This window comes from Necator americanus, chromosome II, assembly GCF_031761385.1.
Source record: "Necator americanus strain Aroian chromosome II, whole genome shotgun sequence".
In the NCBI taxonomy this organism is placed as follows: Eukaryota; Metazoa; Nematoda; class Chromadorea; order Rhabditida; family Ancylostomatidae; genus Necator; species Necator americanus.
This window is the reverse complement of record NC_087372.1, coordinates 12407408-12421540: the sequence shown is the minus strand read 5'-3', so window position 1 is coordinate 12421540 and position 14133 is coordinate 12407408. Positions and strand designations below refer to the sequence as shown.

The 14133-nt window shown below is 40.9% G+C and overlaps 1 protein-coding gene across 3 annotated transcripts; it reads left to right on the top strand.

Annotated features, from left to right (window-relative positions):
- Window positions 1-1085: 1085 nt before the first annotated feature.
- RB195_017636 (uncharacterized protein) lies at window positions 1086-12220 on the top strand (the record flags this gene model as incomplete). 3 transcript variants are annotated; one of them, XM_064184716.1, is made up of 33 exons in its annotated part: window positions 1086-1140; window positions 1299-1409; window positions 1475-1531; window positions 1590-1688; window positions 1752-1839; window positions 2015-2107; window positions 2209-2316; window positions 2727-2877; window positions 2932-3102; window positions 3191-3321; window positions 3713-3844; window positions 3928-4032; window positions 4240-4560; window positions 5470-5580; window positions 5649-5706; window positions 5760-5954; window positions 6026-6202; window positions 6305-6507; window positions 6573-6665; window positions 6736-6900; window positions 6955-7171; window positions 7228-7371; window positions 7431-7510; window positions 7577-7692; window positions 7850-7955; window positions 8144-8333; window positions 8384-8571; window positions 8632-8788; window positions 10823-10920; window positions 11350-11558; window positions 11627-11715; window positions 11971-12074; window positions 12136-12220. In XM_064184716.1, the coding sequence occupies 33 exons, from the start codon at window positions 1086-1088 to the stop codon at window positions 12218-12220; spliced, it is 4407 nt and encodes a 1468-aa protein (XP_064040597.1). The 3 variants fall into 3 exon arrangements, with proteins under 3 accessions (XP_064040597.1, XP_064040599.1, XP_064040598.1); XM_064184718.1 differs by lacking the exons at window positions 10823-10920; window positions 11350-11558; window positions 11627-11715; window positions 11971-12074; window positions 12136-12220 and adding an exon at window positions 10071-10166; XM_064184717.1 differs by lacking the exons at window positions 1086-1140; window positions 1299-1409; window positions 1475-1531; ... (23 more) ...; window positions 8384-8571; window positions 8632-8788 and adding an exon at window positions 10410-10412.
- Between the last annotated feature and the right edge of the window lie 1913 nt (window positions 12221-14133).

Here is a 14133-nt window from a genome sequence, read left to right as displayed (position 1 = left end):
GAATAGATTGTGATGGTAGATATGGCGCTCAAATCTCCACGCTACGGCAACAGCAAATTGTATCGAAGGGGAGACCGGTACAGCTAAAACCGTTTCTCTCGTCGTTTTTCTGGATAGCTATGGAGAATTGAGCGTGATTGCGGTCATATTCGGAAGCTGAGCCCCTAACCATCTGTTCGCAACGGGATACCAAAACCCTATTTTACGTGGTATGCTGTCTTTGAGATGAGTTCGTTCTCGAGTCGAGTCCTACGACGCTCAGATGACCTCGCTGGAGCTTCAGAAGCCAATTGTTTTACTCTACCTCCGGACTTAATCTGACAGTATTCCTAGGTAATTTGGATACTCGCACTAATCTTAGTTCGGAGCTATTTACGAACCGAAACCTAGCGAGCCTATTTAAATCGTAGTCTACTTCTCTTGTATTCATTCCATTGCGATCCATTCATTTCTGTTCTATTTCCTAACATTACATTAAACTAACATTACTTTGCTTGAGCAAGCCAGACCAATAGAAGAGGTCGTCATATTGAGTGTGGTGAGCTTGCGGACATTTCACAGTGACAACTGACTCATGTGAGAATAACATGCTCCTTTTTCCTGGACATCGTTCCATCATCGAAACGATTGCTGCAATCTTATTCTATCGTTATTGGGAACAATTTGATAGAGTTACGTTCTTCTGAAATTTAATGTTTCACGACTTTGGGGTTTTTCGGCTATATTGCCATCTTATTTTTTGTAGCACATTATGTTTACTATTCTCTCTTTATTCGTTTCCAGAGGAAACCCTTTATCATCACTTTTTTTAATGCATTTTGTGATGTCGAAGTCTCCTTCGTAAGTTCTGGCGCTTGTGCCTTATTATATGTTTTTTAGATGAGTTTATATCGTATTTCTTATTCTCCTTTACAATGTTCTTCTCTATATAACAGAATTCCATTTGATATATATATATATATATATATATATATATCCGGTCGATTCCGTGGTGTTTTTTTCCTACCAAACTGTCACTCTGCACTCATTCTATTTGCAGATTGGAGATGTCGTTGTAAATATTGTTCCCTCTATCTACCACTTCGATGGAGGGACCTCCGCTTGTGTCTCGTCACTCGATTGATGATACTGATGTTCAGGGTATGTTTAAATAAATTTTATGACTGCTATTTAATGTGTGATTGTATTTGTGATTTCGTGCAATAATGTCTTAGTAATTGTGTTTGATCTTTACGAGTAAATAACCGATATACACCAATATGTCCCATGTATTCTTGCATGTTAGTGATCTCTTGAAGGCCTGGGATATGGCGTTGGTGATGGCGGTGGTGGTACTTTCTCCACCGCCCTTCTCGAGCCAAATGTGCACGACGTGATGAGCATGGAGTTGGCCCACCACGACATGGGTGGTTGGTTGCTTTCACTTGAAGTTTTTAGTCTTCCTACCCTTCCTTTATTATGATAATATTTCGAGGTTATTTGGATCCTAGAAGTTTCGGTGGGGGAACATTGGGATTTGATGATTATAACAGTAAGTTTCATTATTGTTTTTATTCGTTTAGTTTAAGTTTAAAAAACTGTGCTTATAGCTTCATCTTCGCTTTATGATGTGAACTCCTCATTTGCCGATGAGATATCCACCGAACAAAAAGGAATTTTCGGCAGCGATACAGTTCCTTTTTCGCAGGGTATGAATTTTCCCAAGCTTTGAGCTGATTTGTTCTGATTTGACGTGAGTCCTCTTATTTCAGCTAATCCTAACCCTCCAGTAAAAGTTGTGGGAAGAACAGAACATCCTCCTTCAGTTATTCCGAACAATAAATATGAGAATACCGTCAGGTAATTCAGCATTTACGTAGCTCTTAATTCATACCAAGCCCCTTATAACGTTGATCTGGACTTACTCTTTTTATATTATCAAATAGACGGGAGAAATTTCTATGTCCTGTGCGAAAACAAATCCCCTCTGCTTCTCCTCCGTGCTTCCTCATGGAAACTTTGAATAGTTTTTTAGATATGACCAAAGCAGAAACGTACCCACTTATCCGGTGAAAACAGCAGATCCATCGACATGTACTCAGTATGCCCCCGTGAGGACTTTAATAAAGTTGGTGTTATTGTCAGTCAGAAGTGTAGTTTGTTGTTTCTGCAATTCGTTGACTTTATGCTTCTGTGCATCATTTATTATTATATTACTTTTATTTTCAGTTCCTCCATAAAGCCACACGGAAGTGCTCCGAGTCGTCGTACAACTTCTCGTAGCACTCAGAAGAAGGAAGCGATAGATCCCAAGAGAGTAGAAGATGAAGTTGCTAGGTAAATCGGTGGTCTTGATGATCTTGAAAATAGTTTTTTTCCATGTCGTCCAAGATTGTAATTTCGAAAAATATCTTACGTCTTTTATCTTTACTGATAAGTGTACTTTGTGTGTGTTATGGCGGTTTTATGTATTCTTGACACCAACATCCTTCAAAAAACAGCAAAGAAATGGACCAGGCCTAGCCAGCAAAGTTTATCAAAACCCTTGGGAAAGGTTTACATAGCAGTCCAATGATTCCATTCCAAAAATATAGTTAGCGGCTTCCCAACGCATTTAAGCTGTAAAAACCTTTATAGGCGGGAATATATGAACTTCTAGTGATTAGCGCTTGGGCAAGACTAGTCACTTGACCACTGGTCGAGTGTTCCGTTTGATTCCACCAAACTTACAACTCACTCGTTTTTAGGAATGTATCCCAAATTTTGTCCGCAACAAAGCAGCAACGTCTTGCTATGGAAGCACAACAACGTAATGGTACAACAGCACCGCAGCCACCAAGAATTGCATATGCTTGTCCGGATTGCCACAAAACAGTAACTAGTGCTAGAAATTTACAGGTTGCTGTTATCTTTACGTCTCTCCAATTCAAATAAATGCAATTGGTATTCCAGCGTCATCGCCAAACATGTACAGCTAGAGTGAATGGCGGTAATGGCGCTACGGGAATACCTTCATCCTCCTCAGTGTCCTCCTCCTCGGTTGCATTATGTCCAACGTCTACCTCAGTGATGATATCGCCAACATCGTCGTACTCTAATCTCTCTTATAACAATTATAATCTTGTCAGTCCATTGTTTTTTATTTTTCCCATTTTTTTATTTTTTTTTTATTTTTGTTCTTTAATGTTTGAAGGAGTTTGTACTATTTTAGTCTGGCGAGGACCAACATTATGCAGACTGGTCGAGAAGCAATAGCTATTCTGCTCCACAGTCCGTATCCAGTCAGCATGAGAAGTCCGTCAATGAGCCAGCAGATCAACTTGGAACGTTGGATCCCAATAGGTATGGAATTTGTTTTTGTAGCTGTATTTTCGCTTGTATCAAATTGATACAGAAACAGTGGTTAGCAGCAGTAAACACATATCCAACTCAAATTTGAAGTAGTATAATTCATCCAGCACAGAAAATTTAATTACCCTGAGATTTATCAGGATTTTAACGTTTCAACAACATTCTACAAGTTTAATTGTCGCAGTAGCATAAAACTTTAAAATTCTCGAAAAATACTTCAAATATAAAGCGAAAGCGTCCTGAAGTATAATATAATGTAATAAAGCCCGTTAGTTTTGGATTAGCTTTTTTCCATCACTTTTTTCATCTCTCATTGGGTTATTAAATTGTATTTGTTTAAAGATCCAAGTATGAACAGGTTTTGTAACTGGATCGCGTTTAGCATTTCTTGTCGTTTGGAAGACGCTTGCTTGCATCCACTCTCCCTGGACCTTGATGAACCTCGTGCACTTTCCAGTAGTGGTTCTACGAGTTCGGCTTCTACTGGAACCCATTCATCTGGAGCCATTTTTGTGTAAGATTTTCAAAGTACTGTATCTGTCCTGAGATTCCTTATAGATCTGTGTTCTCTATAGTAGTGTGAGATATGTCATTCAGATGTGAATCTTGTAAGAAATCGGTATCATCTCTGCGTAGTTTGAAGCGTCATCATACCACTTGTAAGCAGTACATAGCAGAAAATGGACCTCCACCTGAGAGCGAGTACGTTCTTTTTTTGCAGTGTTTAGTTTCATTCGACATGCTTCTGTACAATCAGTTTTTTTTTTTGTCTGACCAATGCTCATAGCTTGGTATTATGACCTCATGTAGTAGTACAGCACGGATTTCCGCCTGTTTGGTTCTACATTCCCTATGGTGTTCTGCAGATTGTGTGGTGCTTTTGTTATTGTGGTTATTTTCGATTTTCAGCCGTTCGTCTTCGTTTTTACGCAACAACAACCGTACTTCATCAGCAACCGATTTGCTCATTTCGGCAGAGGGTGTCACTGCAGTGAACTCTTCTGTTTCTCACGTTGTGAAATCCTCTCAGCGGACTCCGATATCCTTTCTACCGCCACCTTCAACGCAAACCGCTGTTGTAACTGTGAGCTCGGATCTCCCGAATCACTTTGACCCATGTACTGCGAAAGCCCCTCCTCAGTTACCATTGGTGACCTCGTCATCGTGCCGCTGCTCGCTGACTGACTGCAACTGCACACCATCAAGTTCACCTCAGCAGTCTGTGTCGTGGTGTGTTTTGTCGTGTATTTGACAACATATTGTGATTTTATGGACCCTTATTCTTCCGATAATTCCATATCCTTCTGTGTTGCAGCGCTTTCAAGAGTACAAGATTGAGTTTTGAGTGTTTTTCTATTGTTGTAGAGTGTGCGTTATTGCTTCAATTGTAGCAGTGGTGTTTTTGCTGGGTCCTGATTATGCAGAATCTGGAACAAATTAAAAGACCTCCATTCTTCATGAGTGTGTGAATGGACCTCTTCTGTGAATGCCAAAATTTGATCCTCGTGATTAGCGTTCGACTGTGAAGCGGTAGAGCAAACAGTCTTTGATCAGATGGAGATATTTTTGTCATTTAGAGCAGATGCTTACTTTAAAAATTGAAAAAGGATATATTCGAAGCATTTTCCACTCGTCTTTGTGGAATTTTCTCCGTTTATCGCTGTGGAGGATATTTTTGGTTCCTTTTTTTTCGTTCGTGGCGTTATTTTCTTAGAAATAGGTTATCCTTGAAATGGTTGTTGCATTCGGGTCATTACGACCTGAAAGCATTTTTGCAGTTGCGTAAGCTGCTGCTCTCAAAGCGGCGCGGTGAACCTAGCGGTTGAGGTCGAGGTTGGACGATCGCAACGATGAGTGGTGCTAGCAGAGGTCATTCTTCGATCCTAACCGCTACGCTCCTCCCCACCGGTTCGAGCGCAGCTGCTTATGTAGCTGCACATACTTTCATGTCGTTTTGACCTGACTATGCTTGGGTGTGCAAATTTTCCAACTGCTCGGTCGTTTCAGTGGAAAGGTAATCTTCTCGAAATTTAAGGTTGGAAAGTGCTGCATCATGGAAATGTGTTAATTTTTCTTTTCTCAGTTCGGTCCTTTATACATTGTCTACTTTTTCATCTCAATCATACTTTTATGTTTCAGTGTTCCCAAGCTTACTGCTAACAATAACACATGCGAAGATTGCAACCGTCAATTGTGCTCGGCCAGTAATCTCAAACGACATCGAGCCACATGCAAGATTGTTATGCAGAAGTAATACTTTGCTCCCTGGTTTCTTCATTCGTCAATGATGAAGACTTCTGAAAAATGACACATTTCAGACAGTACTCAAGAAACGGCGGCGTTGTATCTCCGGTCTCAAAAACGGTGCAACAACAGGTGAGAATATCTCCACTTGTACTTGCTTGACATTCTCAACGTGTTTGTAACAGAAATGGCAACCAGTAGAAATAGCCGCTAGGGAAAGAATGATCATCGATCGCTCCTATGCAGCGGCCTTAGCGGCTAGTCAAGAAGCTCGTCAATATCTATCACAACAAAGTCAAATGGTTACTAGAAAGGGAACAGATAACACAGGAGCTTTCGTGATTGTTCAAGATCAGGGCATAGTGGGAGAAAGACCATGGGTTCGTCCAAAATACATATTTATACCTATCGTGCTGCTAGGAGCGCTGATAAGTAAATAGCGGTATTGCAGATTACTGTCGGGGAGCACTTGCGTGCACAGCACATGCAGCAGAAAGTCCTGGAAGCTCAGAATTTGCAGCAACAAGATCAGAACCAGGCGGTTGTTCAGGCTTCTGGAGCTCAAGCTGTTGATCATGTTGACACTATGGAACCTGGCAAGGTTTCGCTAAACAGCAATAATGAACCCGTAAGTTCATTCAGTATGCGCTGTTAGTGTTGGTGGAAATTTCTGTCGGATCATGCATATCGTACACATTCATATTCAGTACATGTTGGCTTTCTGTTTAAGTTGTCCGAAGAGCAAAAATGCGAGGAAAATGAAAATTCAAATGGAGAGGGTTGTAATGGCCAGGAAAGTACGAACCAATTCTCGGAAAGGAAAACATCTTTCACTTCTTACAAATGTACTAATGTGATATCACGCCTCTCAATGTCCCAGCCATCTACGGTCATGCGTTGCTCGTCTACTGTTGAACAAAAACCAATTTACGAGTAAGTTTTCTAAATATCCTGCCGCTAAAATTTTGTGTTGATCCAATCTAAGGATCTGCTTTCAGTGTCAAGTCCGGTGCACTTCAGTTATCTCAAAATCAAGGAAATCCTACTATAACTCCCCTCGAAAGTATCATTACCACTCAACCGCTGCCGAAGTAAGTCACTTTTAGGTTCCATACTGTCACTCTGTCGTTCTCCTTTTTGGCTTATTAGCTATTTATTCAGTGATCGAGCGGATACATTTGGGACGTCGTGGAACCTAGGAGAGCGCCGAAGTTCAGATTCTATACAGACAACTATTCCTGCAGGGAACTCTACATCTCTCATTACGCCAAATCGTCAGCCAGCATCAATTTCATCTGAATTCCAGTGTCCAGAATGTTTGAAAACGTGGGTGACCAGCTTTTTTGGCACCAGCTTTTGTAACTTCGGCAAAGTTTTCAGATACTCTTGTCGCAAGAACGTGAAGCGCCATCGTATGGCTGTGCACAAATTGTCAGCTGAAGAAGTGTCAAGACCAATGAGTGCTTCAATGGGCTGCGGAAGCGACTCTGGCTCATTCACTCAGCTTGGTCAAACAATGTCAAATAAAATCCCAATGACAAGAAGCGATATGGGCTCACCCCAGCATCTCATACAACAAAACCGGTATCAAGAGCGGGTGAATATTAAAGTCCTAAATGTGTAGAATACCTGTACTAATCCATGCCTTTCAAGGTGGGCAGTTGTTGGGGAAGTCCACACCAAATACATCAGCACGTGGAAGGAACCTGGTCAAGAAACAAAGAGTATGTGGATGATGAAGAAAGTGCTGAGACAGCAAGAATTGCGGCTGAGCTTAAACGAAGCGCGGAACAAGAGGTTGTTTGTCAGTGTTTTCTATCATATTTTTGGGAAACGATTGCTGAGATTCTTTACAGATGGCTGAAATTGAGGGCAAAAAACCTCGTACAGAGTTAGCAGAAGCGGATACAACATTCCACGAAGAAACTGAGCCTGGGTTTGTTCTTCTTTTCTCTTTGTAATTTCCTAGTTCTGCGGCTGATGTGATCCTTTCTTAATTCAGATCCTCTCATTTATCGGACGGTAGTCGCATGCACTCTATGACTACAATTGACGCGACTCAACCGACGTCGGATACTCCAGCTCATTCCACCATGAATTCATGGATGGAACAGAAATGTTCGTTAATTTTTTAATTTTTTTTTCTCGAGAAACCTCATGCTTGCGCTCTTGCATGGGTGTCGCTAATGCTTCCTCCAAAGTGCTATATTAAGAATTTATAGGTTGACAGTTTGAAGTCCTACGTGGAAGCAAATAAACATATTTCATATTCTAGCATTGCCATTGGATGCTGTGCACGCTACAAGATCGTCTGCTCAAGGAAGTCCATCTACAGCCAAAGTGACCAAGCGACCTCCTCATGTTTGCGTAGATTGCAACCGGTGGGCTTTTTCGTTATTATTTATTATTATTATTTATTGTTCTTCCCCGTCCTTAACTTCGAATAGTGACTGCTTTAGAAAAAGAGAATTAGCTCAAATTCCTTAAACCGGGTCGTAGTAATCGAACGCAGTTTTCGGGCTTGCAGCGGGTTTTCAGTGGACATTTTCTCGCTTATTTTATGATTTAGTGTGCTCTCTTCGGATTATTCCTTGCGACGTCACCGGCTGACATGCATTGAAGCAAGAAACAATGGCACTGCCCAGTCAACAGCTCAATCAGGAACCACTGCCACGAACACATCCTCCCTTGGAGATGAGTCGGTGCAACTGCAAGATGTAATGCTTGGCAGCGCGTACATTGGAAATGATCGAAATAATGTAGAGTCTTTTTTCCTTTTTCTCTAAAACACCTAATTTTTAAATTCAAGGACTCAATGGGAATGTCGGATCCAATGCTAAGCCATGTGGCAATGTCGGCGCCAGTGCATCAACAAGGTGTGCAGTTCCGATCGACATCGTTGAGCGGATCTGCGTCGTCGTCTGCAGTTGATGAGTGGTATGAGCGTCACTCTCTTCGGAAAACCGACGACGTTCCGGACTCCACTACAAGCCAGAGGTACTATCTTTGATATGTTTACCTTACTGCCACACTTGAATTGAGAACTACTAATTATAGACTCGATCGCTCTACCTCTCCGGGCTTGTTATCCACTCCTTCTGAAGGCGCTCAACCTGGCTGTCTTCAGTACACCAGGAAACGCGCCAATTCTGGTGGAACGAGTGCTCAAAACGAGGGTGGTTCATCTCGTCCACAGCATAAACATCTCTGCCAGGTGAGTAGAGCTTGAATGAAAGATGGAAACCATTCAGCCTTTGATTAACCTAGAATAATTTCTTTAGATTTTGTATTTCCTCAAATGGAAGTCCGTTGCTCAGTCAGCGCAACTTCACCTATTTTGTTTGTGTCTTAGGAATTTTTTGAAATTTTTTTTCTCCATAAGAAATGTGCAGTTTTCACTGCATCTCTTTGTTTGTTACCAAACATGTCAGACGTTTATCGATTGACATTGACAGCGGGGAGTAGGTATTTATGGAAAATAGAGCGTTTAAGAGATTTTGTCGTTGTTTTTTTTTCTTGCGGTGACGCAATTTTTTTGTTTGCCGTGTCGTTGACACTGAATAAAGTGCCTTCTCAGTAGTGAATAGAATTGAAATTGGAGTAAAATCGGTGAAAATATATGTTTGGAAGGTTGTGAGAAAAAAATTGTACCTAGATTTCTTTTTTTTTCTAGAAAGATTAGTTTACGAACATTTTGCTAAGAAAACTTCTCTTGGCTCTCTAATGGTCCGTTGCCTCCATGGTTGCTGATCCTATCGTTTCTCTTCTTCGTCATAGTATGATTTGTAGTCTCGTCAAGTTCCATCACTTTTTTTTTCCATGTCGGCAAACAATTATTCTGTTGCAAACATGGTATGTACAAACACTTCAGCGATAATGTGTAATTTAGGGAAAAATGTGGTTGGGGGGATGTGGGCACTCCACCGAACTCTTATTTCTGAAGGCTCCATCTTCCCTTTTTCTCTTAGTAACTTTAGCTTGCATTTCATTGATCCTCCAAGACTAATGCTCAATTCTTAGGGCCCCGATTGTTTTAGTTATTTACTTTTAGTAGTAAGAGCCCGGTTGAGCGCCCTACTCTTTAACCGTAGTTTAGCTTTTCTAAGCGCATTGTGTCACCACTACATCTGAACATCCTCCTATTTTTTTGTGAATTGGTTCCATTGATTTCTAACATTCTTGGCTGTAAAAACAAGCAAAATCGAGTTTCACATAAGAGTGAAGGCTTCACCGCATTGTATAGTTCTTATTACCATGCCACTCAATCACACTTATATTCGTCAACAAGGTAGCCTGATCACAATTCAGTCACTATTTTACTTCATTTTAAATGCTTGGCAGAAATCGAGAGGATGCTGAAATGAAATCCATGAGTCCCCAAACAGTGCATCTTCTTCCATGCCGTTCAAGAGTGCTTCGATTCAGATTTTATAGCTTTGTGATTGTGATGGTGATTGTGGTGGTGGTGGCATGATGTTGTGAAGTTTGTGGTTTAGTTAGTTCGATGCGAACAAGCTGTGCCCACCAATGGGAATGCAGGCATGGAATGCGATCCTAGCCGTAGTGCTCGTCATATTTCGCAAGGATTATGAGTTGCAGCTTTATTGTGCTCTTACCTGTCCTGAATTCACTGCACCACTCGTTCATCGCCTCATTGTCTTCGACGTACAGAATCCACTCGATACCCATATTTTTTACATTTTACCGACATTTCTGTTTTTCTTCCTCTATTCTTGTTCTATTTGTAAGTAAACACTGTTGCCTATACACCTCAGCTTTTATTTAGTCATTAAAAGTATTGATGTTTGGTTGAGTTCAACCTATTCACATTTTGCATGGTTACTTTACAACAGTTTCACTACCAGCGCTCAGCGTTTCCGAGGGTTTTTTATCCTAGCTTGTTTGATTTACCATAATTTTTCAAATACTTTAAGAGTCTTGTAGGACATTATGTCCTGAACAGTTCATTCCGTTTTGGTTATCAGTTTTCGAGCTTTAGCTTCAGGTTTTTCGTATCTGGTCTCTCCGTTTTTGTCGTTTAAAATACGAGTATATTGTAAGGAGATGAAATAAAGGACTGTTTTAACTTTACTGAATTCAAGATTCTCCAAATATTTGTCTTCAAAAAGCTACCTGGTTCGAGTCAAATGAATATTCATTGAGGTTTTCACTGTGGTTTTGAAGTACCTGGTGCAAAAACGTATATTATTAGTTCGCCTGGACGAAAAGAACAAGGAGTAGTTTTTAGGCTTGCGGGAAATTCTACTCTTCTGAATGGAATCTGGAACGACATCGACGGGAGTCGTGCCCAGTGAAGGGAAAGGCCTCGCCTGCACCAAAAGAACCGTAAGTTCTTAAATTAGAGTTAGTTTTCTTCCGCGTGTTCATTTATTTTCTCTTCTGAATGCATTTTTTTCTTTTCTTCTCACTTGTGCATGTAGTTAGTTCTAGTCTTATATCTAAGCTAAACCTTCTCATCGAAGGATACAAGGAGATCAAGAATATTTTGGGTAATATTACGTTTGCCAACTGGATATAGAGGTGTCTAGGCGGTTATTCTGTTGCTCCAAGTACTCGTGGTACTTTTTGATTTGCTACACGTTGATTTGACTTGCCTAGAACTATCGAGTATTTAATAGAATAATTTCCATCTTTGGTGTTATTTTTTGCTGTTTTTCTTTTCTTTCCTTCTTGCATTTTTTTGGTTCTGTTAAACTCTGTCACTTCAAAATGAATGTGATTGCAAGTGAACCCATAGAATACTTCCTATTTTAGTGTGGAAAATGTTCTGAGCGATGAAGCAAGTGTACAAGTCGGACACACATTATTCCTGCTGTCCAGAACAGCGCTGTCACGTGCTTCAGCCTATTTTGCTCAACTCTTTGCTATGCATGACCCATCGAAAGGGGAACTGCGCCTTGAACTGGATCCTTCACATTTCCAGTCACTTCTTGACGTGTATAACAATCCAAATAATCTTAATCGTGAGTAACCACTCTATCTTGTTCCCTATCTTGTGTGTTTACTATATTCACCCACTATTTCTTTTCAGAATACAATATTGACGCTGTTGTAGTGTTGGCTAACCGGCTTAAATTTAGCACTGTTTTTGATAGTTGTGAACGTTATATCGCTGAACAGGTTAGTTTATTGTTTTCCATAGATCCGTCTAGTTGAGATTGGGGGTAGAGTCTTGCGAACTCTCGCGTCACATTTAGTAGAATTTTTGAAGATTTTTTAATTGATTTTTTTTTGAGCGATAGCCAAGATTGGTATTGATCTTCCTTAATCAAACAACAGCTAACGTTTCGGCGTTATCGCCTTCGTCAGAGCCTCATTTACTAGATCTGGCTACGCAACAGACTTCCACGTACAGTTTTGAAGGATTGTTTTCAGCTGCCTCAAATCTCCGTTATGCATGCCATTCGTCTGGCTGAACAGCTGAAACTTTCGGCCATAAAACAGCGTTTGTTCGACACTATTTCTATTGATGTGTTCAGGTGATTCTAACTTTACCATACTGCTCTCGCTTTTCGGTATTGAACTGATTATTGTTTGCAGGTCCTTGGCATCCGACGAGCAATACAAGAAAATGGACGCCGAATTGAAGGCTGAACTTTTGGAAAAGTGGGGCACGTTCCTTTGAGGGATGGAATCGTTGCACCATTATTGATGTGATAATGACAAAGATGCCACATTTTCAAGAAAAAAAATAGCTTTCTTTTCATTCTTATTCGTTGTTGTAAGTTTCAGAGCACTAACTTATGTTCATTTATATATGTTACGTAGAAGCCCATTTATTAGTGTAACAATTTCTCATCAGTCACCTTCCTTATCATATCCGCTTGTGCTAGTGCCCTGTGCTGCAATTTTACCTACTTCAAGGTCCTTATGATCTCTTTCCTTTCTTAGGAATTGACCTTGTGTACGGTATCTCTTCTACTTAAGTCATTTTCTTGCGGTGTCCAACGCTCCTCACTGACTTTCTCATAGTCGATTTAGCTGATACTGCCAAATCGTCTTCAGTTGAGTTGAAGTGTTTAGTGATCTCTAGTGTCCTATTCTGACACACATTATTTTCATTATTTTGTCAAGATATTTTATTTCACCTTCTAACAATGAACTCACTCTGACTTGTCCTCGCAAAAATTGTGACCCGGTCTTCGTGTATTCATTTGATTCATCTGTAAATGCGAACGCCCAGTAGCCGTGTATACGTAACCTCTCTTCTCATGTGTAATTATCGCCTCCTGGATCTCATAAAGCATTTGGAATCTCGGCATGTCTCTGGTCTGCCAACTCCACTGTCCTCATATCATATGTAGAGTGATGTACGCGACCTTCTATCTAGTTGTTGTATTCGTTCGTTTGTTCGTTCCTTTCGCGAAGATTCTACATTTTGATCGTCGTGATTCGTGCGCCTAGTTGTTACCTACTGATAGTAAATTTTCTATCTTTCCTTGCAATGATTTTACAAGTTCAAGTCACATTATTATTGGTTTGTAATAATTTGAAGAAATGTTCATCATAAGTCCCTTTCAATTTTTCGAGTGACACTTTACTATGAATGCTTCAAGAACTAGTAAACTACCAGAGGTATACTAGTGTCAAAACGACATGAAGCACGGTGTAGTTGCCTAAGTAACTCACTCGCGTTTTTTTATTTCTGGAAGTAAATAACTAAATCCTCTAAGACCTACGCATCAATCTTAGAGGATCTCTGACATGTAAGCTAAAGTTACTGAGAGAAAAAAAAATAAGACAGAGCGTCCAGAAATGAGAGTGGGGTTGCGTGTCACCTTCCCAACCACATCTTCCCCCACATGAAGCTTCACTGAACGGCTGGACTCGAGGCGGCTCGCCGGTTGGAATCGAGGTGGGACCATTCCAAACTACAGCAAGGCCCCCCCCCCCCCCCCGGGGAAAATTTTTTTTGGGGAAACACCCAAACTGTTTTTTTAAAAAATAATAAATTCAAGCTAAGAGGATCTTTGAAAGGTAAAATAGAGTAAAGTTAAGTTGGACCTCTTTAACAACACCGCACTTCCTGCTTTGACCTATACTTCGGAAACCTGGGCATTTCGCAAGCAGGAAGAAAACGCGGTGAGCGTCATTGAACGCACAATCGTGAGAGTGATGCTAGGAGTATCCCGTTTCACGCAAGTGAGGAACGGGATTCGAATTTCTCTCCTACGTCAGCGATCGAAGATTAGAGACGCCGCCACGTTTGCAAAGGAAAGCAAAATAAGGTGGGCCGGACACGTGCTGCGCTTTAACCTTTACAACCGTGAGCGGACGTGAGCGACTGTGTTCCCCGCGATATTAAGCGCACTACAGGTCAGATTTCTTCACGAAGTCCTTCAAAGAAAATTATGATGCTCTTCGCGTCCCACGCGAAAGGAGGAACCACCGGGCTACTCTGGCGCGCTATCGGGACAAATGGAAGAATTACTCGACCAGTTCGAAGATCAGCGGGAGTCAAGGTGATCAAGGTGATCAAGGTAAAGTTCCTAAGAGAAAAAAAGTTAGATAGAGCATTTCGAAATGAGAGCGTGATTG